This window comes from Loxodonta africana, chromosome 21 (genome assembly GCF_030014295.1).
Source record: "Loxodonta africana isolate mLoxAfr1 chromosome 21, mLoxAfr1.hap2, whole genome shotgun sequence".
In the NCBI taxonomy this organism is placed as follows: Eukaryota; Metazoa; Chordata; class Mammalia; order Proboscidea; family Elephantidae; genus Loxodonta; species Loxodonta africana.
In genome coordinates, this window is record NC_087362.1 from 30,578,330 (window position 1) to 30,605,551 (window position 27,222).

A 27,222-nucleotide genomic window follows, 5' to 3' on the forward strand; every position below is an offset into this window, starting at 1 on the left:
TGTGAAGTTAGGATGAGCCTCCCTTTTGTGACAAACTGTTAGAACTGGTCTAAAGCCTCCTGGAAATAGAAGAGATAGCTTGTCTGCTACAGATAGAGACGACCTACACATACGCGAGCATATGCAGACGCACACAGAGATGCACACACAGACATACACATGCAGACACAAATGTACGCACACACACACGTAGACATACATTGACACCACATGCGCACATACCATACACACACAGACACACATACCACACATATATATTTTCCACACAGATGCACATACTTACACACACACACCCTACACACACACCCCCATCTCTTCACCCCCACAAAAAACCTTAGAAGGCCTCATTTCATGGAAAGATTCTGAAAGCTACTGAAAGTTACTTTCAAGCCAAGCATAAAAAGGAACACAAGTTGAGAAGCTTAAAATGCCAACGCTGTTGGCAGGTGGCTGTTGGTAATTCGCCTCACAGACACACAGTGAGAATGGTCTGGATTTATCACTGCGTTATCTCCCTGTTTAATATCTACGCATTCGTACATCTGTGTTTGTACACTCATTACTAGAGATGGCTTTACCAGAATACACACAAAATCACTGAGGTTTTCGAATGATTTGACCTTCTTTGACAGATAACAAAACCTGTTGCCGTTGAGTCGATTCTGACTCATCACAACCCTAGTGGACAGAGTAGAGCTGCCCCATAGGGTTTCCAAGGCTGAATTTTTACTGAAGCAGACTGCCACATCTTTCTTCTGTGGAGCGGCTGGTGGGTTTCGAACTGCCAACTTCTCGGTTAGCAGCCAAGCACTTAACCACTATGCCACCAGGGCTCTTTGTTTGACTGACAGACAGATATAAACTTTTTTAACACACATCTTCAAAGATAACATAGCTACAACTGTAAAGAAAATCGTATCGGGGCTAAAATGTGTGCTACACCTAAGTTAAACAGTGCAAATGCCTGAGACTGGGCAGCAGGACTGAAGCTCCAGGCTTTAAAGATTTCCCAGGTGATGAAGAGTCTCCAAATACAGAGAACAATTGACCTGGATTTGAAAATTTCAATGATATGAAATCTCCTAGCAACAGTGCTTGGCATGAAGCAAGCATTCGGGACACGGTGGGCCTGGCTCCACTGGCCCTGTAGTCGACACGGGCAGCCGTGACGGGAACAGCCCTGCACACTCCATATTCCACACTGCCCCAGCAGCTGTGAAGTCCAAGCCCAGGAATGCTGACACAGGGCACAGCTCCACATCCTTTGCTCTTTTTACACAATTCCAGAGTCTGAATTTGCCTTACCCAGCATCAGTTCTTTTAGAAGACTTTCTAGATTAAATAATTAATAAGGAAAGAAGAGTACCAGAAGGGTCCATGGAAAATTACAAGATTCTATGGACCATTTCTGTGAGTCCTGGATCAGTTAGCTCGTTCTAAAATCTAAAGAGCAACCCTGATCCCCATCTATCTTCCCAGTTGATCTGACTTCAAAATTCACTGATGTAGGACAAATACACTTACGAGGGAACGCCAGTCAGATTCCACCCAACACTGCCTTTTACAAAGTGTACTCTCACTGTCACCATAAACAGAAGGGTGAGACAAGGAAATCACATTATGTACATTGTAAACCTCTCCGTAGAAACAAGGACCAGCAGGACTAAACACAGCTTCATCTTTGTGACCAAATCTTGCTCCAGTCACTGCTGTCAGTGGGATAGTGACTCAGGTGGTTCCAGGGAGGGTTCTAGAAATATGGAAATGGGAAGCGCTCCTGAGCTCAGGGCTCCTGTCTCTATACGACAACTTGCAAACTACCACACCATCCAATTCCTTTAAGACGGTGGCAGCTCCCAGGGTTTCGCAGTGAAGAGAAGCCACAGGGCACTCAATCCTTCCTGGGAATCCAGGCTGGGGCTGCGATCAATACGTGCCTGGCCCTCTGGATCCTCCCTAGCCCACAGCACAGGTCTCACAGAAAAGCCCCACACTGTAAGGTACAATTGCAGCAGGACCACCTGACGTCATAAAAGGAATCTGAAGACAGGCCAATACAACCCAGGTGAGTGAGTATCAATTAATCCAGGGGTCACTGCAACAGCTGTCAGTGGACACAAAAAGGAGGAAAGAGACATTCACAGGGGACATGGCTAACAGTGATGACGTGTGACAAGGAACTGAAACAGAATAGGAGAGAAAAATCTGTGCCTGACTGCAAAGAGTTGAAGGTGACCAGTGAGAGCACAACAATAAGAAGAGAAATGAGAAACATGAAGAAAGAGCCATTTGGGAGAAAGGAGAGGCAAGCTGGCTCCAAAACTCAGGAGGCCAAGTATAAAGGGTGATGAGAATCTACTTGGATATAAGCAAGACCATGTCTGCCTCATTTGCTGGTGCTTCTCCAGCTCCTGGCCTAGGACCGGTCAGCAGCAGGCACCCAACACAGAAGGAAAGGAAGAAGGATGGAGGAGGAGGGAGGGACGAAGGGAATTAGATAGCTAGTTAGTTGTGCCTGTGGCTTACCTAAGGCAATACTCATCACCCTAGCACTCGCATCTCCTTGACTCCCACTGGTTTCTGTGTGTTCGCCACCTTGACAGAGCCGTCCCATCACAGAGGACCCGTAAGCCCCTTCCCAGTAGGGCCTCCTATCTGCCCGGCCCTGACAGGAAGGGCACTCTGAGACAACTCACACTTGCACACAACTGAGTCTGCACTCGTTCCCAGCTGGTTCTAACACAGGTGGGTTCAGAACTCGGCTCCTGGGTGACACAGCGCCAACGCCAGGGCATGGCTGTGGTTTTACTGGCAGGGAAACTTCTTGTTCAGCCATGATTCCCACTGAAGTGATGACGTGGGGACACAGGCACTCATTCTGCTTCATGGCAATTCGAAGCCTCCCAACCCATCACAATAGGCACATATGCTAACTGAAAGAATACTCATCTATATTTAGCGAGGCTTATCCCAGTTAGACCCTGCCTGGAACATCAGGAACAGACCCAAATGACAAGGCTGTGAGCCCTTGTTGATGCTGAATGCACAGCTGGCGAGTGGCTGGACAGCATGAGCAGACTTTCTGGAGACGGGTGTGTGCTTTATCTGAGGATATTACAGCCTACTGTAATTAAAACTCTACCTGTGCCTACCGTCATCTCAGCCCCCAAGAAAACAATTATCTTTAGAGAAATAAGAGAGAAAAGTAATGCATTTTGGGGTAAGCACACTTAAATGAGTTACAGAAGACGTCTGGTTTTGATATGAAGTCTGGTAGAAAGCTCTGCGTCCCAGAGTGTGTGAGCTCAGCAGGCTCTTGTTTACACTGGGTGCACCACAGCAGGAACAATTCCCACACTGTAAGTCCACTGGCAATGCCAGTTCCCACACATACCCTATGGGGCGTGAGGACCACTGGAGCTCCATGTCAAAATAAAATCCTGACCTGCTGTAATCTGTGGGGGGTTGCTTATGGCAGCCCCCACTTGAGACTCCAATTCAAATAGTAAAGTCGAAGGGGGTTCAAAGGTCATCTTATTCCAATTATTCCATTTCCCAGGAGATGGTCTAATGACAAAGTAGCCCTATGTACGTGCAGAAGAAAGTTCCGTGGGCCCTTGCTCTCCCAGCCTACCAGCTCTGGAGCACAGAGCACACTCGAGCCCATCCCCAGCCTCTCTGCTTCCTAGAGCATCTGTCAACAGAACAAGCATTAACTGTAGACAGGTAACATCTCCTTGGACCTTCAAGGAAGTCTCCTGTCTGCTTGAATACAGAAGATGATCCCCTTCGCTGTCCCCAGGACAGGCCTGTGGAGGGAGCAGCAGAGTCATGAGCTGGAGCTGGCACAGGCTGCAGGCAATGGGCTCCAAGATGGGGAGTGGAAATGGTGCTCTGACCTCCACCTGGAATTTATGTGCTATGCCAGAAGTAAGTTTCAGTAAAAGGACACTGTATTATAGGAACACAAGCCATCATCTATTGGAATTTAAGGGTTGCTCCCAAAACAAATTTTTAACTGCGTCATTCCTAATTAATGTACAAAATTGGGCCAAATTCTAATCCTGTATTATTCACTTAAAAATTTTTTTGCTATTTTTTTTAATGTCTTGCCATGGTTAAAACGTCCATACAATTCCACAAATATTTTTAGGTATAGAGGGGCAGGGCCCAGAAAGTACAGGTTGCCAAAGTGTGCCTGAGCTCAACTCCATGCCTTTGCCTTTCCGTGTAACTTACCATGTGTGGAAGACCGTGTTCCATTTTCTGCAGGGCCAAGTCTGACTTCCTGGTTCAGGAAGGGACAGCAGGAAGAGGCTGTCCTGACCAGAACTCTCGTTCTGCTCCACAAGCATTTAGTAAGAAATGTGATTGAGACTTTTCCCCAAGTCGTCAGAACAATCATCCTCAACCTTTTCCATCCCAATACCCTGACTGGTATAACACACGCCCGCCAAGCCCAAACCCTTGGCAATCACACTGTGAACTGTAATTTGGGATTTTAAATCATGCATACATAATGCCTCATACCACCCAACACTTCACTTGCTAATAACCACCCCCCGCCAAAAAAAACCAAACCCACTGTCGCTGAGTCGATTCTGACTCAGCAGCCCTGTAAGACAAAGTAGAACCGCCCCACAGAGTTTCCAAGGCTGTGGTCTTTACGTGAGCAGATCATCAGGTCTTTTCTCCCATGGAGCTGCTGGATGGGTTTGAACCTCCAACCTTTCAGTTAGAAGCCAAGCAATTAACTACTGTGCCACCAAGGCGCCTTCAAAGCAGTAACATTCTATTAATACAATAAAAAAACCTGATTATATTAAAAACAGATTTCAGGTGGAAGCGTGCTCAAGAATAAAGACAGAAACAAAGGGAATGTAAAAGGCAACGTGCCTTACCCTTCGTAGGAATTAAAGTCCAACGACATTTCCATTAAAATAAAGTTTCACTACCAGTATAAAACAAGCCAGTAAGGAAGAGATAAACCACTAAGAACCCAGCTTTCTGCCGGCCCCTCTCGACGGAATGTGAGAAACATGCAAACGTAAACTTAATGATTATCTACTCATATTGGTCCTGATCGACAACCTCAAATTAACCACCAAGACAGTACGACTTCAGAAAAAATGACGCGGATTCTTAAAACTCTGGATTTCTTCGGCTTTCTGGTTCTTTTCCAAGGCAGGCAACTCTTTTATATATTATTACCGCTTCAGGACTACCTGATTAAAACACCATGGGAATTTTTCAGGTGAGACTGTCAAAATAAGAAACTCCAATTTAAACTCCAGTTTAAACCTTAGACTCTTTAAGGTTTATAGCATTTCTCCCATGACACCCTCTGAAGGTTTGAGAGAAAGCCCTAGGGTTTCGTTCCATGCTCTCCACATCCCCTCCTGGGTGCCCGGCCCCGGCACAGTGGACACAGCACTTCCCAGTCTATGGCAAAGGGGCCGCACGCTTCCAGGGAAGAATATGCCCTTGGTTTCCAACCACAAGTGTCATGACCTCGAGAACAAATGAGATTGACATTTAAGGTTCTTACAATCAATTTCATAAGTTACGTCTTGTAAAAAAAGAAGACGCCCACCTCGACACCTTGTCCAGTTATTCTGATGGTATGATAGTTTCTCTAACAGAACCTCTATTCAAAAGGACATCAAAGTATAAACACTCAAACTCACCCGTGATTTCACCTGATGCTGGAAAGATCAGTACCCAGGGTCCCTCACAGGTTGGGCACTTCGCTTTGTAAAAACGTTCATATCAGGTGTGTTCAGTTAATGGTTACTCTTTTTGTCACAAATTAGAAAAACGGCAAGTTGTTTGAGCTTGACAACAATCGACATTATCAAATCTACCTTCTTCTATTAGACAGCTAAGTGTACAAACACAATTATCAACAACATTCGTGTAAATTTGCAAAAAATGACAATAGATATACAGCAAAGGTCTACTCTACGGCAGAAAGCGACGGTGCAAGTCCAGAAGAGGCAGGCGCGGCCCCGCAGAGCCCGTGCGGACGCTGCCGCCAGGAGCCTGGCGCCTCCGCCTGCTCTCGGCTGCAGCAGCACCACCACAGCAACGCGATGCCCGAGACCCGAGGGAGGGCTGCAGGAAGCAGGCAGGAAGAAGGACAGGTGAGCGCTTACCTGCCCATCCTGTCCAACGTGATGTATCTGTAGGTTGCCCTGTGAAAGAAACACAAAAAGGAGAGGGTCAAAAGCAACTCTAAGACGTGCTGAAACAGAGGCAAGTGTCGTTGGAGGCCATGAGAGTCATGTGCTGACTCTTGGAAGACCACTGACGCTAAGTCTACAAAAACCTGACCCCTTGTAACAATCGAAACCCCTAAACAAAACAGCTGAGCTTACAGATACTATTTTTTGTGTGTGTATAAAAACAAAGCAACTCCAAAAAACCTTGCACCCATCCCCTCTGGCCCCAAATGAAAATATCATTCTTTTAAAGCTCTTTATGTGGAAAGAATTTTAGACTCACAGAAGTTGAAAACTAGCACTGAGGTGTCCCATGTTCCTACCATCAACTGTTCCCAGCAGGGACCTCTGATACAATGTGAGGACACTGTCACCACCAGACAACTGACATCAGCTCAACACAATCAACCTGACCGTAGCTCGTGCTCGGATCTCACCAGATGAAAATGCATGTTCACTTGTTGCGCAAAGCATGGCTGTAAGTGTGGTCGGCTCTGGGGACTGTCTCTTTGTTTTAACAAAATGCTATTTAAATGAACAGGGTGAGGTTTTATTGTGAAAACAATACTGACTACATATTGCACCACCACAAAAGGAATCATTAGTACTATCAGCAATTCCTTCTAATTCATTAGTCAATTCCTAATGGGAAGAAAAGACTGAATTACAGATACAAGACAGTCTCACTGTGAAAACTGGAAAAAAAAAAAGGCAAACGTGATAATAAAAAACCGAGATTCAAGTAAGGGCGAATTCTCTTTTTCTTTCTTACTTTCTCTTTTGTGCTGACTTCCCCACTATTGTGTACTATCTTACCCTTCACCAAAGTTACCAATTATCTATCGTCTAGCTAGTGTCTTTCCCCACCCACTCCTCCCCTCCCTCGTAATCACCAAAGATTGTTTCTTTCTGTGTGCAAACCTTTTCATGAGTTTTTATAATAGTGGTCTCATACAGTATTTGTCCTTTTGTGGCTGACTTACTTAACTCACCATAATGCCCTCCAGATTCATCCATGTTGTGAGATATTTCACAGATTCACCATGATTCTTTATCATTGCGTAGTATTCCATTGTGTATATGTACCGTAGTTTGTTTATCCATTCACCTGCTGATGGGCACTTAGGTTTCCTCCATCTTTTTGCTATTGTGAACAATGCTGCAATGAACATGAGTGTGCATGTGTCTATTCACGTGAAGGCTCTGATTTCTCCAGGATATATTCCTAGGAGTGCGACTGCTGGGCTGTATAATATTTCTATTTCTAGCTTTTTAAGGAAGTGCTATATCGTTTTCCAAAACGGTTGTAAAGTAAGGGAAAATTCTAAAACTACTTTTAGCACCAGCAACAAAGCAGCCAGATGTCTGGGGTCCAGTGGCCCAGAGAGAGGGCAGACAGGCATGACCCCAACCTGCCCTGCATACTCAGGGCTGACCCCAACCAGGCCAAATGCAGACAGCGCCCTCCACAGGGACGCTAACTCCCCTCTCTTCCCCAGGACTCTTGGTGGGCCTTAAGTCTATAACATGAAGAACCTCCACCCTCTCAACTATGCACCAATACATGACACAGCAACAACTGGTCCCTAATTACACTGTCACCTTCTTGGGATGCTGCTCCCCAGGGCCCCCATGGCACAGTGCTCAGCAACTTTTCAATGAAGCTTCCTAAAGCTGCCTCCAATGGTCTTTTCTGAGTGCCCCTATAGGCTGGCATGGTGCCCAACACTACCGTGCACAGCACAACCCTGCCCTCAGAGAGCTGACAGCTGTGCATGGAGGAAACCCAACACAAGGCCAAATGAGGGCGCTGAGTCCATGTGTGTACACTGAGGAGATGTGTCAGCCCACATGGCCCCCAGGCAGGTCCCTGTCACACACTCCTCAGAGCGGAGAACCAGGACCCCCTCTTGGGGCAGGAAGAACAGGGGGAGCTGGCGGCATAAGCTCAGCTGCCTTGCAGATGGAGGAAGATGTGGCTGGGAAAGAGATGCTCAGAGGGCAGCCCCAGCCAGAGCAAAAGCTTCAGTACTGAAGAGTCTTTCAATAGAAAAGGGGCATGTAATCCACCACATAAATAAAACAAAAGACAAGAATCACATGATTTTATCAATTGATGCAGAAAAGGCATCTGACAAAGTTCAACACCCATTCATGATAAAAACTCTCTGCAAAATAGGAATAGAATGAAAATTTCTCAACATAATAAAGAGCATTTATACAAAGCCAACAGCCAACATCACCCTAAATGAAGAGAGCCTGAAAGCCTTCCCATTGAGACCGGGAACCAAACAAGGATGCCCTTTATCACCGCTCTTACTCAACATTGTGTTGGAAGTCCTAGCCAGAGCAATTAGGCTAGATAAAGAAATAAAGGGCATCCAGATTGGCAAGAAGGAAGTAAAAGTATCTCTATTTGCAGATGACATGATCTTATATACAGAAAGCCCTAAGGAATCCTTAAGAAAACTACTGAAACTAATAGAAGAGTTCAGCAGAGTATCGGGATACAAGATAAAAATACAAAAATCAGCTGGATTCCTCTACACCAACAAAAAGAACATCGAAGAGGAAATCACCAACTCAATGCTATTTACAGTAGCCCCCAAGAAGATAAAATACTTAGGAATAAATCTTACCAGAGATGTAAAAGACTTATACAAAGAAAACTACAGTACACTTCTGCAAGAAATCAAAAGAGACTTACACAAGCGGAAAAACATACCTTGCTCATGGATAGGAAAACTTAGCATTATAAAAATGTCTATTCTACCAAAAGCGATCTATACATTTAATGCAATTCCGATCCAAATCTCAACGACATCCTTTAATGAGATGGAGAAACAAATCACCAACTTCACATGGAAGGGAAAGAGGCCCCAGATAAAAAAGGCATTACTGAAAAAGAAGAATGAAGTGGGAGGCCTTACTTTACCTGATTTTAGAACCTACTATACTGCACTGCCACAGTAGTCAAAACAGCCTGGTACTGGTACAACAACAGATACATGGACCAATGGAACAGAATTGAGAATCCAGACATAAATCCATCCACATATGAGCAGCTGATATTTGACAAAGGCCCCAAAACAGTTAAATGGGGAAAAGACAGTCTTTTTAACAAATGGTGCTGGCATAAGTGGATATTCATCTGCAAAAAAATGAAACAAGACCCATACCTCACTCCATGCACAAAAACGAGCTCAAAATGGATCAAAGAACTAAATATAAAATCTAAAATGATGAAGATCAGGGAAGAAAAAATAGGGACAACGTTAGGAGCCCTAATACATGGCATAAACAGTATACAGAACGTTATTAAGAATGCAGAAGAAAAAACATGATAACTGGGAGCTCCTAAAAATCAAACACCTACGCTCATCCAAAGACTTCACCAAAAGAGTAAGGAGACTACCTACAGACTGGGAAAAAGTTTTTAGCTATGACATTTCCGATCAGCGCCTGATCTCTAAAATCTACATGATACTACAAAAACTCAACTACAAAAAGACAAATAACCCAATTAAAAAATGGGCAAAAGATATGAGTAGAAAAAAAAAAATGTAGATACTTCATTAAAGAAGACATTCAGGTAGTTAACAGATACATGAGGAAATGCTCACAATCATTAGCCATTAGAGAAATGCAGATCAAAACTACAATGAGATTTCATCTCACTCCAACAAGGCTGGTATTAATCCAAAAAATACAAAATAACAAATGTTGGAGAGGCTGGGAGAGACTGGAACACTTCTACACTGCTGGTGGGAATGTCAAATGGTACAACCACTTTGCAAATCGATTTGGCACTTCCTTAAAAAGCTAGAAACAGAACTACCATATGATCCAGCAGTCCCACTCCTTGGAATATATCCTAGAGAAATAAGAGCTTTTACACGAACAGATATATGCACACCCATGTTTACTGCACCACTGTTTAAAATAGCACAAAGATGGAAGCAACCAAGGTGCCCATCGATGGATGAATGGATAAATAAATTATGGTATATTCACACAATGGAATACTATGCATCAATGAAGAACAGCGAGGAATCTGTGAAACATTTCATAACATGGAGTAACCCGGAAAGCATTATGCTGAGTGGAATTTGTCAGTTGCAAAAGGACAAATATTGTATAAGACCACTATTATAAGAACTTAAGAAATAGTTTAAACTGAGAAGAAAACATTCTTTTTGCGGTTACGTGAGGGGGGAGGGGGGCTGGGAGAGGTTTTTTTTGAGAGGGGTATTCACTAATTAGATAGTAGATAAGAACTACTTTAGGTGAAGGCAAAGACAACACACAATACAGGAGAGAACAGCACAATTGGACTAAACCAAAACAAAGAAGTTTCCTGAATAAACTGAATGCTTCAAAGGCCAGTGTAGCGGGGGCAGGGGTCTGGGGACCATGGTTTCAGGGGATATCTAAGTCAATTGGCATAATAAAATCTATTAAGAAAACATTCTGCACCCTACTTTGAAGAGTGGCATCTGGGGTCATAAACGCTAGCAAGCAGCCATCTAAGATGCATAAATTGGTCTCAACCCGCCTGGATCAAAGGAGAATGAAGAACACAAGGGACACAAGGCAACTGCAAGCCCAAGAGACAGAAAGGGCCACATGAACCAGAGACTACATCATCCTGAGACCAGAAGAACTAGATGGTGCCCGGCTACAACTGATGACTGCCCTGACAGGGAACACAACTGAGAACCCCTGAGGGAGCAGGAGAGCAGTGGGATGCAGACCCCAAATTCTCATAAAAAGACTAGACTTAATGGTCTGACTGAGACTAGAAGGACCCCAGTGGTCATGGCCCCCAGACCCTCTGTTGGAGCAGGACAGAAACCATCCCCGAAGCCAACTCTTCAGACATGGATTAGACTGGACAATGGGTTGGAGAGGGATGCTGGTGAGGAGTGAGCTTCTTGGATCAGGTGGACACTTGAGACTATGTTGGCATCTCCTGCCTGGAGGTGAAATGAGAGGGTAGAGGGGGTTAGAAGATGGCGAAATGGACGTGAAAAGAGAAGAGTGGAGGGAGAGAGCGGGCTGTGTCATTAGGGGGAGAGTAAGCGAGAGTATGTAGCAAGGTGTATATAAGTTTTTGTGTGAAAGACTGACTTGATTTGTAAACTTTCACTTAAAGCACAATAAAAATTATTAAAAAAAAAAAAAGGAAAGGGGCCGTGGGTACAGGGTTTCTGGTTCCGGTGATGAAAAAAATTTTGGAAGTAGTAGTGAAAAAAGAAAAGACAAAAGGGGACAAGAAGTTGTATAGACAACCTGGCAGCTGCGGTGAGGGCAGACGGTGGCAGCCCCAGAGTAGCAGGCAGAGCCTGAGATTTGGCCCAGGAAGTCAGCTGGCCATTGCCAGAAGTCAGTGCCATCTGAGGACATTCCCTATATGTCTCATCCGGACACAGATGGAGGTCTGGGCGTGCCAGTGGCACAGTGCCCTCCACCAGCAGCACTGGTGGGGAGGGGGGTAGCCTCACCAGCAGACTCACCTCGCTGTCCTGTGTGATCTGGACCTGCTCCCCTTGAGGCACCTGGGCGATGTGGAGGTGGCCCTGTGGGATCCACAGCAAGAGAAAACAGCAAGAAGCATCAGAAGACAATCAAAACCAAGAGAAACACGAAACACTTTCTGCAGTTTTTGTTCTGGATTACCTGCTCACAATCCAAGAAAAGACAACTCAGCCCTCAGTAGTGCCATATAACATGGGCCAGTGTAAGCTTACTTAAATAGCCTCTTTTATTTTTACTATATGATATATACAAAGTATTTTACAGTAATTCTTACAAAAGCAATGGGTCCTAGGAAAAATCTGTTAACTCTTACTGAACAAGTAAATTTAAGAATGTGAACGGCACGTAGAAAAAACGGAAACAGAAATTCCCCAGAAAATTAGAATGAAGTCTTTAGTTTAAATCCTGCTCCCCACTCCGAGGGACCAGCAACATAGTTGGGAAGCCCAGGGAGAGCTCGGGCAGCTATCAGGGGTGCTGGAAGGCCCACACAGCAGTGTGTGACTAGGGGTGCAGTAGTTACACACGTGCATCTACTTGAAAACTGGACAGATTTTTCGAATAAAAGAAACACATAACTATTTAAACAGCTCAAGTAAACACTAATAAATGTGGTTCCTGAAATCAAAGAATCCAACTAAAATGCATTTATGCCTTATAGACATGGGTAGACAAACAAGTCCTATAAACTTTAGCTTCATGAAATGAAATTAATATCCGTTATCTTATTTATAATTCTATCACAGTCAAATGGACCGTAAAATAAACTACTGTAGACTTTCCGTTGCTTTCACTTTACATGCCTATGTAAACCCTAAGTCAGAGTTATCTCTTCTGGAATTCTTTCAAAGGACTTTCTTACTAAAAAGAGTAACTGCCTTTGTGAATGACAATTAAACAAAGAATTCACTATTTATAATTGTTTCATCGCCTCTGGAAGAAGAAGAAACCCGACTTAAAAGTTCTCATTCAGCATTTTCCAAGAGCCTGCCCCTCTCCCGGTGGCCTGCTCAGTGCCGCCGCAGCACAGGGATGGGCCACCCTGGGACGGAATCTCAACATATTAGGAGCTTGTTTCCTGGACGAAGCCATGATAGACTAGCAGTACAACGATGGCACCATCTTCAAATGCTCCCATGAGTTTGGCCATGATTAAAACTATCAACAAGATGCCAGTGGTGTGATTAAAATGTCCCCCAGCAAAGTTTCCAGACAAGACTTTTCCTTCCTACCACAGAAACTCACGAAAGGTTTATGAAGGGCTGTCCCCCTTGGAATTGACCCCTCAGGGCATGGCACTTGCTGCCCCGCTCAGGCTACAATATGTCACAGATATGAAAGAGCATTGGCCCGTCACAAGAGAGGGTTATGAAGGCCATTCTGGCATATCACTGACGGAAGCAATTACGTGGGTTGAGTGCGTGCTGAACAACTTCAAAGTGAGTGCTGCACGGTGACTAAGGCTGCTCACTCACTGACCACAGAAGGAAGGGACTTTCCTTCCCTAAGTACAAGGGCCCCAGGGCTCCTGGACTGTGAGAACTGTCTGCAGCACTTCCCCAGAGAGCTGCTGTGACTGCTGAACGGCCTGAACTCGGAGCTGACACTCTCGCACAGATGGGCAACACTAACCTTCCTGGCAGGCCTAGGGGAGAGGAGCATAAGGGGCCAGGGCCTGGCCCTCATGTATCAATTAAAGGCCACTGAATGCTGGTCTTTACGCATCAATTACAGGCTGCTGAGTGACTGGCCGTGATCTATGAAACATGAACGCTCGCACCCAGAACGACTTGTCCTTTACAACATGCGCTTTTACCTCAACCCAAGCTATCAATGTGCTCCAGAAATGTGGACAGCAGGTACACTCCTTCCTGGGGCTCTCCTCTCTTCCCACTGCCCACCCCTCCAGTGCAGCCGACTCCCCTTCACCACTGAGACGGTAGCGATAGGGAGTACGTACTACTTGGACTTGTCCATCTTCTCCGATTTGGTGGATCTGGACCTGCTGGGCATTGGCCAGGGTGTAGTGCAGGGCCTGCGGCTGGGGCTGTGGGATCTCACTGGCGGGTTGCGGGGTGCTCAGAATCGTTTCTGTGGGGACATATGGGGGGGCGTTACAAAAGTTCCCAGGAAGTAGGACAGTCGACGAACCAATGCACAGATCACCCCCAGGTTCTTTCTTGCCCCTCGTCCCAAATCCCAGAGGAGGCAAGAAATTCCTCCCATTTAGACTCTAGGCAATGGGTCTGAGCAGAGGAACAGCGGCCGCATTTGGGGCGAGACAATTTTTTGCGTGAGATGGTTAATAATAAGTTTGAGATCATTGAGATTTCTGACAGAAGATCAGAGGAATCTAAAGAATTGAGGGACCCTGCTATAACAAAACTCCTTCTCTCCCATCTACTTATTTAAAAATGAGTTCCCTCAGAATATAATCTAGAAAAATGAAAACAGAAATAAAATTTATATTAAACCCTGTTTTAAACTAGCAATACATAAGCTTTATCCATGCATAATCAAACTGGGGGGAAACGACTCCATCCATCTCGTTTAAAGAGGCATTTCCAATAAAATTTAACTTTCTACTTAAGAGTCAAGATGAGATGCATTTGTTTTTGATGTTGTTACTTTCTGTCAAGTTGATTCTGACTCATGGCGACCCCATGTGTGCAGAGTAGAACTGCTCCATAGAGTTTTCAAGGCTGTGACTTTTTGGAAGCAGATCACCAGGCCTGTCTTCCCAGGGGCCTCTGGTGGGCTCGAAACAGCAATCTTTCAGCTAACAGTCGACTGCTTAACTGCACCACCCACGAACTCGTTTTGATGTACTGGTGTTAATTTTATAAAACTCAATTGGAAGAATCTTTAAAAAACATTTAGAACATTAAGGGCTCAGTAATTTTTAAAAATTTACATATATATGTATATATATATTATATAAAACTTTGTTGCAGAGAAATATGATGGACTGATCGATAAAAGAACTTCCAAGCATAAAAATATATTACATTAGGATGAAATTCTGTGAGAGAATAATGTTAATGTGAGTAGAAAGACAAAAGGAAATGATGTAAAATCATGACTATTAAAGGAATATTTTTTGTATCTTTTTTATAGCTCAATGCTGGTATCAGATTGCCACGGCACACAGACTCCATTGAACGCATTTTAAAAGGTGGCATAACAATATTAAAATGCTAACACTCACAGGATGCCCGAAATGGCATCTTTTTCAATTACTTCAAACTACACTGCAAAATTTAACATGTCAACTTTTAAAAATGTCAACTTAAAAATATGCAAAGAAGAACACACTTTTTCCAAACTCTTTAAGAGGGCCCACGGACAAACATTTAAAGTCTACTCCATTGGTCAGTAAGAAATATATAACTTAACAGATTCCCAAATAATTTCTATTCCCATGTTAATAAAAATCAACCACATCTGAGTTCCCAAATAATTCAAAAACATAACCAAGAAGAATGACACTCCCTGGGGTTCTAAAAAAATTATAAAAGATATGATTTGTGGGTATGATAGAAATGATTTTCAAACCTAAGATTCAAATTATCAAAATTACCATTTAATCAACAGCTACCTACAACTATACAATGTAAGGACCAACGTAAACCCATGCATTGTAATTTCCACGGATAGGACAGTCCAGTGCATACAACGGCACTGGTTACTTGTTCTAATCAAAAATAGTTTAAGAGCCACAGCAAGAGCCCAGAGATGAGGGTGCTCCCACCGATGTGGGTCGGGGGAGCACTAAGAGAGTTCCCCGTGGCTCGATCACACCACCCACCAACCACTGTAAGAAAACTAAGCAAAGGACCAGCATTCCTCCCCTACCTGGCCTGCCTCCCCATCCGTGTCCAGAGGACTCACATTTCAGGAAGCAAAATTAGCTGCACAAACATATTTGCAGGTAGCACATTTTCAAGAGCTGGTTCTTGGTAACTCTAAAATACCTGGCACTACGTAAGCACGCAAGGAGCCCTGGTGGTGCAAATGGCTAAGTACTTGGCTACTAACTGAAAGGTTCGTGGTTCGAACCCACCCAGCAGCTCCACAGGAGAAAGACCTGGCTATCTGCTCCCATAAAGATTTCAGCCTAGGAAACCCTATGGGGCAGTTCTGTCATAAAGAGTCACTATGAGTCAAAATCAACTCAGGGACACACAACAACAACATGTATGCACCCACCTAAGGTTTTCAACTCACCAGTGAGGCCAGTGGAAAGAAAAGGGTTCCATTCACATTCTTTGAGTTGTATTTTAAACAGTAAAACCCTGCTATCTTAAACTCAAGCTCATATAAAAGTTCATACAGTGCTGCCCAAGAGGCAAGGGCAATACACACACTTGAATAACTTAATTTTTTTAATCCCTTGAAACTAGTGGTTTTGTGATTTGTATCCAAACTGGCAGTATTCATTCGGCTTTGAATAGGCTAGCCTTAGCTTAGAATCTTAATTATAGTATTTATTTGAAAAATCCCTTTTTTGCCCACTGATAATTCAAAAGTAAGACAACCCCAGCTGGAATTATGACCAATTCCAAATTAACAAAATCCTGGCTTAATTACAGTTTGCTGAATTATTTCTTTCACCCAAATAGCCTTAAGTATCAGATTTGCTTTTCTAGGCTAAGACTAGAGGCAGAAAGAACAAAGACAAAAATTCCAGAATTCTCTTCAACTAACCACCTACTTTGCTTTACCTAAATTTAGCCAAATATGTAGCAAATCAAAACAGAGAACATTAAATTAACTGAAGTTTACAAAGCACGTACTTAAAAAAAAAAAAATTTTTTTTTTTTTTTAAAGAAAATGTTCTATGTTTCTCTTAAATCCCATTCAGTTCCAGCACTTGCAAAGAGGAGAGCCCTCGACTGGTAAGCTTTTGGCTTCTCAACAAATCCACAGGGAAGAAGCACTTGTCCTCGTTTATTATGGTAGCATCAAACAGATATAATAGCACAGAAATCCATTCTTACTCCTTCCTTGGCAAATAAACACCTCCAGGCCAAAGGAATATGATTATGCTACTCTCCCTCACATGATTTTAAAAAAGCAAGCCCTTGAACTCCAAGCTCTTCCTGAGCCGCGCTAGTGTTTATTCACTCCTACTCCAGACAACGGTGCGCAGGACACCTAGGTCAAGGGCAGTGAAACCTTCATCTGGTTCAAAAACATTCGCCCTGAAAGAGCTGGGGAACAAGTGGCTAAACAGAGGAACAGGTCACTCCCTGCCACTGGGCCCCGCATGGTGCTTGAGGGGTGCGGGGGATGACTGTCCCAAGGGCCAGGATGCTGCTGGATGCTCCGTCTGGGAAAGCCACCTTGGCAGTAGCCATCTTATTAGATTTACTCCTTTGCAATCGTTTAGGATCCTGATGATGTAGTCCAATGTATCTAGCAATTATCTTGTACACTGAGAGCTTCTTCCTTACTAAAGGTCCTCGCAAGTATTTTAACTTGGATTTTCACTCTTTACTTGACGAAGTAAGCCACTAACCTTACTAAATGAGAATTTCATAGGAAGTGTACGTGTAATCAGTGGAGGGCACAGTCTGGCAGCCACTCTCATTTCTCATCTCTAGGAGTTTCATGTCTTCTCTTTCCTCTCTATGTTCCTTTTTCCCTTTAAATCTTTGAATATAGTTTTAATAAATGTTTTTATGTCCCTCCCATCTTGTGACTGACCCTAGAATGGGTCCCTTTCTATTGACTGGTTTTTCTTCTGATTATGGGTCAAATTTTCCTGCTCCTTGGCATATCCAGCAGTTTTGACTGGATTCTGGACATTGTGAATTTTACTTTGTTGGGTGTTTAGATTTTCTTGTTTCCTTCAAGAAGCATTAAGTGGTTCAGTTTGATCCTTCCATGGCCTGTTTACAAGCTTTGCTAGTACAGATCTAGGGGTACAACTTGTGTGGCCCACAATAGTAGCCACCTCCCATCTTTAAGAATCCCTTTTACTCTATGGATAGTTTAGTCCCACTAGGAAGGCATGGCCTTTGGTGCCTCTACTGAAAGCCTTGACCAATGAGGATTCTCTACTCTGGTTGATGGGAACCTATAAGGACTGTCCCCTCTGGCTAGTGGAAACCTACACACCTCCCTGACCCATGAGCTTAGGAACCATTCGGCTCACAGGTGCCCAGTCACTCTTTGCCCAGCCTCTCAACGCTAGGCATGCACCTGTTTGAATTCAGTAAAAACTCAAATGGAAAAAAAAAAAAAAAACTCAAACGGACCCCTGTGCAGATTCAGAAGCTCATTTTTATGTAACTCCCTCCTCTTTGGAACTCTATTCTGCAACTCTCAGCTGCCTCGGCCTCCCCCTGAACTCTCATCTGTCTCCTCAACTCAGAGAGACAGCTATGCTCTGACTGGAATGCCCCTTGCTGCTCCGTGAATCCAGAGAGAAATCCAGGGGGATGGCAGGGGTCGGCTCATATGTTTTCTCTTCTCTTAAGGACCACAGTCCTACGCTGCCTATTGTTCAAAGTCTAAAAACCGTTATCTTACACATTCTCTCCAGATTTCTATGGCAAGAAAATTAAATCTGGTCCTGTTAACTGCATTATGTCTGAAAGCAGAATTCTCCTACCCCTAATTTTAAACAGCACTTTCTTAAACTATAAAATGAATACCGTGTCTATTGTAAGACATTTGGAAACTACAGTAAAACACAAAGAAAAAAATTAAAAATCATACTCCCACTGCCTAGAGAAAATCATTGTTAAAATTACTATGTATAGGCTTTTGATCACTTTCCATACATGGCTATGTATTTTTAATAAAAACAGGATTATACTAAAAGGATCGTTTTCATATCTGCTCCCTCTCAGTTAATAACATTTAAGAATGTATCCCAACCCATGAGTTACGTTTCTGTAACATACACAGGGTCGCTATGAGTCAGAACTGACTTGACGGCAATGGGCTTAACACCATTTTAATAGCCACGGACTACCATACCATATGCACCAAATGCATTTAACCCATACCCCATGACTGCCACCTCTTTTTAATTTCTAAGACGTAGAGTTCTTGATTGTAATAGAAAGATCTAAATCACTCATTAAGAGACTTTTCATACATGCCACTCAAAAATGGTACAACTTGTGTGGCCCTTAATAGCTGGCCACCTCCCACCTCCAAAAATATTTGGCAACAGTTAAGACTCAGTATCTGATAACTACCACAACAACTGGGACAAAAACACTTCCTGAAGTTGGATTCAGAAAGAATGAAACCCTCAGAGAACTCCAGGTGATCAGGTTCGTAACCTGCAGTGTTTTCCGAAGGAGCTGTTCCAACTGACAAAGGGTCTAGTCACGACAGGATGGACCTGGCCCACTCTGCCCTGGATCCAGAGCCCAACCCCCAATCCTCACTACAGTTCCAGGAGCTACTGCCAAGGGAGACACTGTGGGGAGTAAGAAAACAACTGAAATATTTTAAGTCAGAGATTTTAGAAAAAGCAAACAGAAGGGGGAGGGGCTATGGAAATCAGTACACAGTTGTGACCCCGAGGAGAAGCAACCCTGAGAGCAGACAGGGCCTGGAAGATGACAGCCACGTTCATCCAAAGTGCCTTCCTCTAACCTCCCAAAACTTCCCCATAGCTTTTATTTCACTGTGTGAAGTTCTGCCAGTGAGAGTCATCTGAGCTGAACAAAACCCCTCCCTTTACTATTTTAAAATACCTCTAGAAAGATTTAGAAGGTGCAATACAGCATCACAACCACCATTAAAATCACGACAGCTGTTCCCCTCCGGAAACAACTGCACTAGAGAAATTACAGCTTTAAGATTTAGGACCACTTTCTCAGCACGTGTCCTTTACTGGTCTTCACTCAAACTTTTAAGGTATCTTCAGTATGTTTTGAGGCTAGATGAAAATGTTCTACCATACATTTAAAAAAAATTAGTAGAGATTAAAAAATTCTTTTCACAGAATTCCATAATTACAAATAAGTCATGATACTAATTTAAATAATTATTTTTGTTTCAAGGTCTTTGGAAATAATACTGGCCAAGAATTTTTTTTTCCTATATGTAAGAATATTTTTGCCACCATCAAAGACACAGTGGTTATGTCAACATACAACCAGAAAGAAAGAAAGCACACAGGGAAATAAATCTGCTTTCTCTTCTTTGAGATGATGTTCAAAATCTTCTTTGAATAAATCATATGTAGAACCCCCGTAACCACCCACTCCTAAAGGGGACTAAATGTTTACCAGGAATATTTTCCTACACTAACACTTTCCAATTCATTAATATTCTTACCTTCGCTGAACCACATAGCTGTCAAACAGCATCTATTACAAAGAGAAAGGCCATATTTTGCCAAAGAAAATAAGTGCATCTCTCTACTAACTGGAGTGGTACACACGTAGTTACCGCACAGGTACAGGCAATGCTTGACCCGCACCACATGTGAGGCGTTTCTAGAACCACTGCAGGCAGCAGTGGCCAGGGTTCAAAGGACAGATCCATGGAGTCACCCCCAACTACACCGCTTATTTGTCTCCTGAAAGTGAAGTTCATTTTAACTTTCAAGAACTCTGTTTGAAATCACTATGAAAGGCCAGTCATCACTTGCTGAATGTTTCTGAAGCCTCTTGGTGAAGGGCAACACCAACGCCTACTGTCATTACTAGCAGGGAAAAGAAATGACTCCAACGATGCCTAAATGGCGTCTGCTTAAAAAAGGAAGTCTAAGGAAGCAGCTTTCCATCATCTTCCAGGAAAGCTCAACAGAGCCCTACACTAAAAAAATAGATAAAAAGTACAAGTTAGTCTTCACCCTGCCACTTCACGTGTAGTCACCAGCAGGGAAAACAAATAAACAAACAAAAATAGCCAGCAATATGCCCAGAAGCTAAATAACAGGCACAGGGCACAGGAAGGTAGTACGTTCTGTACCACTCCAGTCACTGTCCTGACCAAACTCCTTCCTTTGGTTTAGAAACTAATGTGAGCTCTGTGTGAAGACCCTGGTCTTAATTCCTTCCTCTCTAGGAAACCTCCAGGTAGATCCACAAGTTCTCCAACTGGGAGTGGGGCTGACCAGCCCTGAGTGGGCCTGGGCTGAGGCTCCCACCCTCACAGCAGGGAGGGGCCAGGTGCACCCAGTCACATCTAGTCCCTCCCACCCCCTGCCCCCACAGGAAGAAGGCTCTGCCTGCTGCTTCCTGAATCACTGTTGGAGGCCCTGCTGGGGACTCGAGCCCTGTTCATGCCATTCCACTGTACGCAGGACAACGCCAACTGCTCTGGAGGCTGCAGGAGAGAGGTCTGGCTGCCAGGGTGTACCTGAAGCACTGTAGGACGACGAGGATGGGGTTCTCCGGGAGAAGCTCTTGACAGCCAGGCTCTGGCCTCGCTGCTTCCGCCGCCAGGCTGTCCGGCACTTGGAGTCAATGCTCTGTTTGATTCGATACCAGTCAGATTCCGTGATTCCAAATTTATAGAAGAGGTGACCTGAAAGAACACACCCCATATGAACACACTGTGAAGTGTCTGGAACATGCTGTGATGTAAAAGCCACCTTCTCCGGTGGGACGCACTGTGAGGTAAAGGCCACCTTCTCATGTGGAATACATTGTGAGATAAAGGCCACCTTCTCGTGTGGAACACACTGTAAGGTAAAGGCTGCCTTCTCAGGTGGGAGCAACTTCAACACAAAAGGATGACTGCTGCTGAAATCCTCACCTACAGCACGGAGTTCTCCTCCACTCCTCTTTGAAAATAATCCAGAAAATCAAATTTATAAGAGAATATAGTTAACTAGTCAATAAATCATCTTCCAAGATCAGATACAGTATTACTCAAGTATAATCACAAATGCTTTGTTGAATTGAAGGACTGTTAGAATGGACCCTGAGACATCTTCCCATGGTTCTTGAACATGCCACTGGCTTACAAGACTTTGCTTGCATTTCCATCTCCCTCCTCAGCTAGACCGTTTTCCTCAGCTAGACTGCACGGCTCCCGAGGGCAGAGGTTACATCTCACACCTGCCTCATTCCCAAGAGTCCCTCACAGGCCTACAGTCTCCCTACAACTCACCTCGCTCACAGCAGAGCACCTAATGGGACCCATGTTTGTAAGTCACAAAGAGCTCTCAGTAACCACTGAGTAACACCCAGAGAAACCCTTCTTCAGCAGTGAGGGCACAGAGGGGCACCAGGGTCAGAGGTGACACCACCATCTCACCAGGCCCACCCCCGACCCCAGGTCACAGCGCCTACTCTCGCACTGAGCAGTTACAGGAAGTTAACAGTTGGGAATGTGGGAATCGTAAGAAAGGGCTCAGCCAGCAGGCTGGCCCCCTCTCTAACCGGCTCATGAAACTTCACTGATCAACAGGAAAATGATGGATGAAATTCAAAATTTTAATAATAAAAAGATTAAGCTGAGAAGCATCCTGTTTTGACTACTAAGAGCACTGCATTTGGACTATCTACTGAGGGTCAGATTACCATCCCAAGCCCTCCAATCTGTTCCCATTGAGCCCAAAATACTAGAAATAATCAAAACAAAGGAAGTGTTTGTTTTTCAAGTCCTACATTCAATATCAAAAGTTTCTTTTGTTTTGGAAAGACACTTCTCGAATGCTTCCAGGCGCATATGCTTAAGACGTCTTTGACTCTGAATATAATGGCAACCAAAATTTCTTTAATCTAGATAAAAAGAAATTGGGGGTTAAGAAGGGCTAGGATTTATAGGATCAGAAAGAACAACAACCTAAGGTAGCTGAGAAGCACTTTTTCATCTTCATACATAAGAGGCAATTCTTTACTTTCTGATTTTTAGTCACGGAATCATGAACTCAGTAACTACAGTAACTAGTTACTGAGAGACTGTGACAAGCCAGGCATGGCTTTGGGTGCTGGGGAGGGTTTCACGAAGTCCTGGCTAGCTGCTGACTGTAGTTACAGGAGAGCCCGAGAACTGGCCATAGCTTCCAGAGAGTCCGACTACTGGCTGTAGTTACAGAGAAGTCCAACCACGACTGCTGGCTCTGAGACAAGATGAGAAACAGCAATCATATTCAGTATCAAACCATCTTATTGCACGTGGTCTTCAATAAAAAGATGGAAACATTCTAGAAACCATCCTTCCATTCACATTCCTTCTCACTCAAGGAAAAAGCCTTCCAAATTCTCTAGGGGTTAATGAGATTACACGAAGTACAAAATTTGTCAGCAACAGAAAAGAATATATACAAGACACACACAGGTACATGTATATAAAAATAAGCAAACACATTAAAGAATCAGCCTACAGGACAAATAGTCTATATGAACCATGGCCTCATCTACTCTGAGACTAGAAGAACCTGATTGTACCTGGCTGCCACTATTGACCACTGTCCTGGCAAGCTGTCTGGCAGCCCCACCAAGCTGAATATAGTCTCCGCTGTGGTTGTTAACAGCCTCCCCCTTACCAGAACCCTCATAATGGACAGGGGTGGTTCAGCATCAGGAATCATCTCTCCAGTAACAAGCCTCACAGAGAGAGATGAGAGCTGCACCATGGAGAACAGAACCAGACTATCACGGACAGGACTTATCGCAAGTCCTTGGGAGGTGGCACGGAGTTTATAATCCACAGAGGAATGGAAACCACCACCTCCACAAATTCAACCCAAAGTTCAAGGCAAAACAGAAACGGAAGACAGAGTGCCAGCAACTTAGCTCTTGAATTAGTCTTGAGTTGATAGCAATTGGCCTAGAAAAACAAAAGGAATCTATAACACCCCGAAAAGGGGGAAAATTAACTCATGTGTTCTCCTGAAGCAGCAGCCAGCACTCCTCAGGGAGCATTCTATGCATCCACACCCCCATATTCCCAGCCTCAAAGGTGAGTTGGCACTTTTCTCCAAGTAAGGGCAATCCACTCATGCAGGAGGAAAAAAAGGCTGACTTACATCCATTCTAATTTGTAATACACACAGCACCCTACAGCAGCTCCATGGCAAATAGGGAAGATCACTTCCTGAAGCCAGAGCTTTCAGACCACTTGCTGGCTCAGATCTCTAACTAGGCCTCATGTCTCTAGGCTCCTAACCAGTACACCAGCCCTATTTGCCCGTGAACAGAGGGAAGACAGGCACCCCACGTACCACTTTGCATGTTCGGGAGGGGCCCAGTCCATGGGACCCACCGGTGGGCAGGAGGGCCCTGCTCTCCTCCTCCTCCTTGCTTCCTTGAAAGCAGCTCCTGAACGAGGGAGCCCAGGACCTCAAAGTCCTGGAAGAACCTCTAACCAGTTAGCCTACCCTCCCCAGCGCCCTTCCCACCCAGAACACCAGGCAGCCGCAGTAAGGAAAGCCCCTGATCTAGAATGCTGCCCTTCCCTGGTTAGCAGTATCTGGGGATCTGTGATACTGCCCTTTCCCAGCTATTAGTATTCAGGAATCCAGAATGCCACTCTTTGCCCAGAGTCGAGTACAGGGACCCAGAACGCTGCCCTTTCCCAGTTATCAGGATCTGGGCCCACTGCCCACTCAGCACTTCACTGTTCAGGGAGACAGCCCTCACCATGCCCCCCACCCGTACTTACATCGGATCCCATAGATGGTGAGGGGGTCGAGCTGTTTCTTCCCGTGCTTGCCCTGGCCTGAGAGGTTGGACACGGCCTGCACCTCGCGGTGGAAGAGGTAGTCCAGCAGTGTGAGTGCCATCTTCTCAGCAGTGCGGCAGTTGGTGCTGATGTGCAGCATGTCGGAGGGGATGATGGCGCAGCGCACCCGCATCTCGGGGTTGTTCTCGTCGCCCAGCCAGGTCCCGTTGGGGTAGTCCTCTGAAAGACAGCAACAGCCCTAGCAGCCACAGTCAGGGGCGTGAACCGAGGACGCTCACATGTCAGAGCCGCCTGAGTGCTCAGCTCACACAGGCAAGGAAGACAAGCCACGAGGCTGGCTGGGCTGCCCCTGCCCAGCTCCCAAAGGTCTGCCACAAGCCCGAGCCAGTCCTACTGTCGAGGAAGGAAACAAAGGTGGGGCCGCTTAAACCTGACCAAGAACAGAAAGACGGTATCATTTGCCAAAAAACTGCCCCAAGGCCTTTTGATCTATTTCAGAAAGATGAACAGAACATTTGCGCTGGCTTTTAACTCCATTAAAGGAAACAAACTGCAGAGCATGAGCTCGATTCACATACTTGCGATCCCCTGGAATGGGACAGCGTGCGACTACCGTGCCAACTAAGGGGTGCTTCCCAGCTGTACTCATGCCTACCCACTGTCGTTTGAAGGGTCTGAAAGAGGCGACAGCAAACGAAGGCCACTCTTCGAAATGGCAGATTCACTTGACAGCCCCAGCAGGGTACAAAGCTTTAAAAGAACAAAATGTTGTGTTTGTTCTCAGCTCTGTCCCAGAGCTAGGAGGACGCACACACAGTGCTGTCTCAGATGGCTGGTGTCAGGGACCCCACAGGAGGCCCATGCCTCCCTTGCACTTTGCAGCGCGTGGCAGCCGCCAGCAGAGCCACCAGCAGGGCCCATGCTGCACTGACTGGCCCTGCCCCTGGACAACTGAGACTGCATGTGTGTCCTGCAGGAGAGGACGCGGCATGCACATTCGGGGCTTTGAACTGCTGAACTGCAGAGAGGAAGACATGTATCATGTGCCAGCTTGACTCATTCTAAATGACACACAGTCTGAGTTCTCATCTCCTGCACTGCAGCAGTGGCTGGCTCGTCACAGACAAACTGCTCAGCCCTGGTGATGCTCACCATGAAACCCTTCCCCACCCTTCCTGCTCCGTGAAACCTGCTTGACCCCCTCCTTCGCTCCCTCGACCTCAGCAGTGAACCTGAGTTGTTGGGAACACCCTCTTTTGTCCTGCTGCTCAGAGCTCCACCAAATGTCCTTCCTTCCCACATACCCTTCCTTACCCTACGTAACACACTGCTTGGGATATTACGATTCCTGAGGCTGCTGACACAGACTGAGAAACCCCCAGCCTGCATCTGGAGGCAGATCTGCGGGAGGTGGGGGGAGGCTTGGCAGACGAGGAGCAGGGCTTGGCGCCCAGTGGGCTCATGCATCACTGGGACATCATGCCCAGGGGCTATGTGCTCCGCTAGCAATTCTGACCCCAGGAACCCTTATATTCTAAAACACTACAAGAAACCGGCACTAGTCCCTATGGTGGCCACATGCCCCTGCTTCCTGCAGAACTGACTTTTCTTCTACGCACCCCCACGCCTTGGCTGGCTCCCTGTCCAACTGAAGTTTCTGTGTTAACTCATGATGGATGACTGTCTCCCACAAGGAGTAGAGCTTTGCAATGAGCAGCACCTGGACGGGCAGCACAGCCTGCCCATGCAGGCAAGTCCAACCTCAGCCTTGTAGACTGCAAATCACCCCGCCCCAACCTGGGGCCTCCTCAGGGCAGTTTAAAATGCAAATGCCAAGGTGCCGGGCACCACGGACACTTACTTCCTCTGCCTCTAGTAAGGCCACAGAGGGAAGCCAGGGGACAGGCCCAAGTCATGGTGTTTGCTCAGTGCTGAAGGGAGAAAAAAGTATAGCCAAATGGGGAGACAGGCAGAGCTCTGGAAAGGAGGAGGCAGTGGCCAGCTGACACAGGTTCCCCTCAATACCTGCAGTGGAGTTTGCATGGCCCGGCAGCACTGCCCGTTCCCTCTGAGACAGAAACCAAAACCAAACCCATTGCCACTGAGTTGATTCCAACTCATAGTGATGATATAGGACAGAGTAGAACTACCCCCACAGGGTTTCCAAGGAGCAGCCAGTGGATTTGAACTGCCAATCTTTTGGTTAGCAGTCAAACTCTTAACCACTATGCCACCAGGGTTAGAGAACTGTGGATTTCTTTCCAAAGATGATGGCAACCTGGTGCCGTGCCAGACACATGCCAGAGGAAGACCTGCCCTCTGTGGCTCTCCCATCATCTGGCTCCTCTCACGCTTCTGTGACAGCTCTCGGGGTGGTTTTAAGAACAGCGTAAGTACTGCACGTGAAAGGGCAGATACCCGCCCCCTTCCCCCATATGTAATCACAAGCCTTAGGAACATACAACTCAGCAAGGAGATCCAGCACCTTCCACACAATTTCCTTTAACCCCAAACTGAACCAGGTTAGGGTGCAAGAGGCATTTCCCCACCCCCACCCTCCTGCAAATACTCCACACAGGGGCCGATCTGAAGGCCGAGGCAGGATGGTCACCAGGGAGCTAAGGAGCCTGAGTCTGCTCATGCTTTTCCAGGCTCAGGTGATGAAAGTGTGTCACAACCCAGCGGCTTTGATATTCTTCGTGAGATTTCTTTTGAAACGTTCTCATGTTTACATTCTGGCTTGCGTGCAAAGAGGAGGTCCCTCCAGTGGGCAGCAAGCATGGCCTGGCCTTGCCAACAAGCCTGGAGCACGAGGGAAACCCCAACAGCTTGTGCAGTTCAGGGAGCTGGC

At 45.4% G+C, this 27,222-nt stretch overlaps 1 protein-coding gene across 7 annotated transcripts in view; it reads right to left on the reverse strand.

Annotated features, from left to right (window-relative positions):
- Positions 1 to 27,222, reverse strand: part of BANP (BTG3 associated nuclear protein) — a 99,052-nt gene that overhangs the window by 24,992 nt on the left and 46,838 nt on the right. For 4 of the 7 annotated variants that reach the window (XM_010597810.3, XM_010597809.3, XM_064273677.1 and 1 more), the window contains 5 exons: positions 24,351 to 24,590; positions 21,096 to 21,263; positions 13,720 to 13,850; positions 11,738 to 11,809; positions 6,156 to 6,194 (listed from right to left, as the gene is read on the reverse strand). In XM_010597810.3, coding sequence (XP_010596112.1) covers positions 6,156 to 6,194; positions 11,738 to 11,809; positions 13,720 to 13,850; positions 21,096 to 21,263; positions 24,351 to 24,590 — 650 coding nt within the window. The remainder of the gene's footprint in view (positions 1 to 6,155; positions 6,195 to 11,737; positions 11,810 to 13,719; positions 13,851 to 21,095; positions 21,264 to 24,350; positions 24,591 to 27,222) is intronic. The other 3 variants (XM_003418065.4, XM_003418063.4, XM_064273676.1) reach the window with 1 other exon arrangement.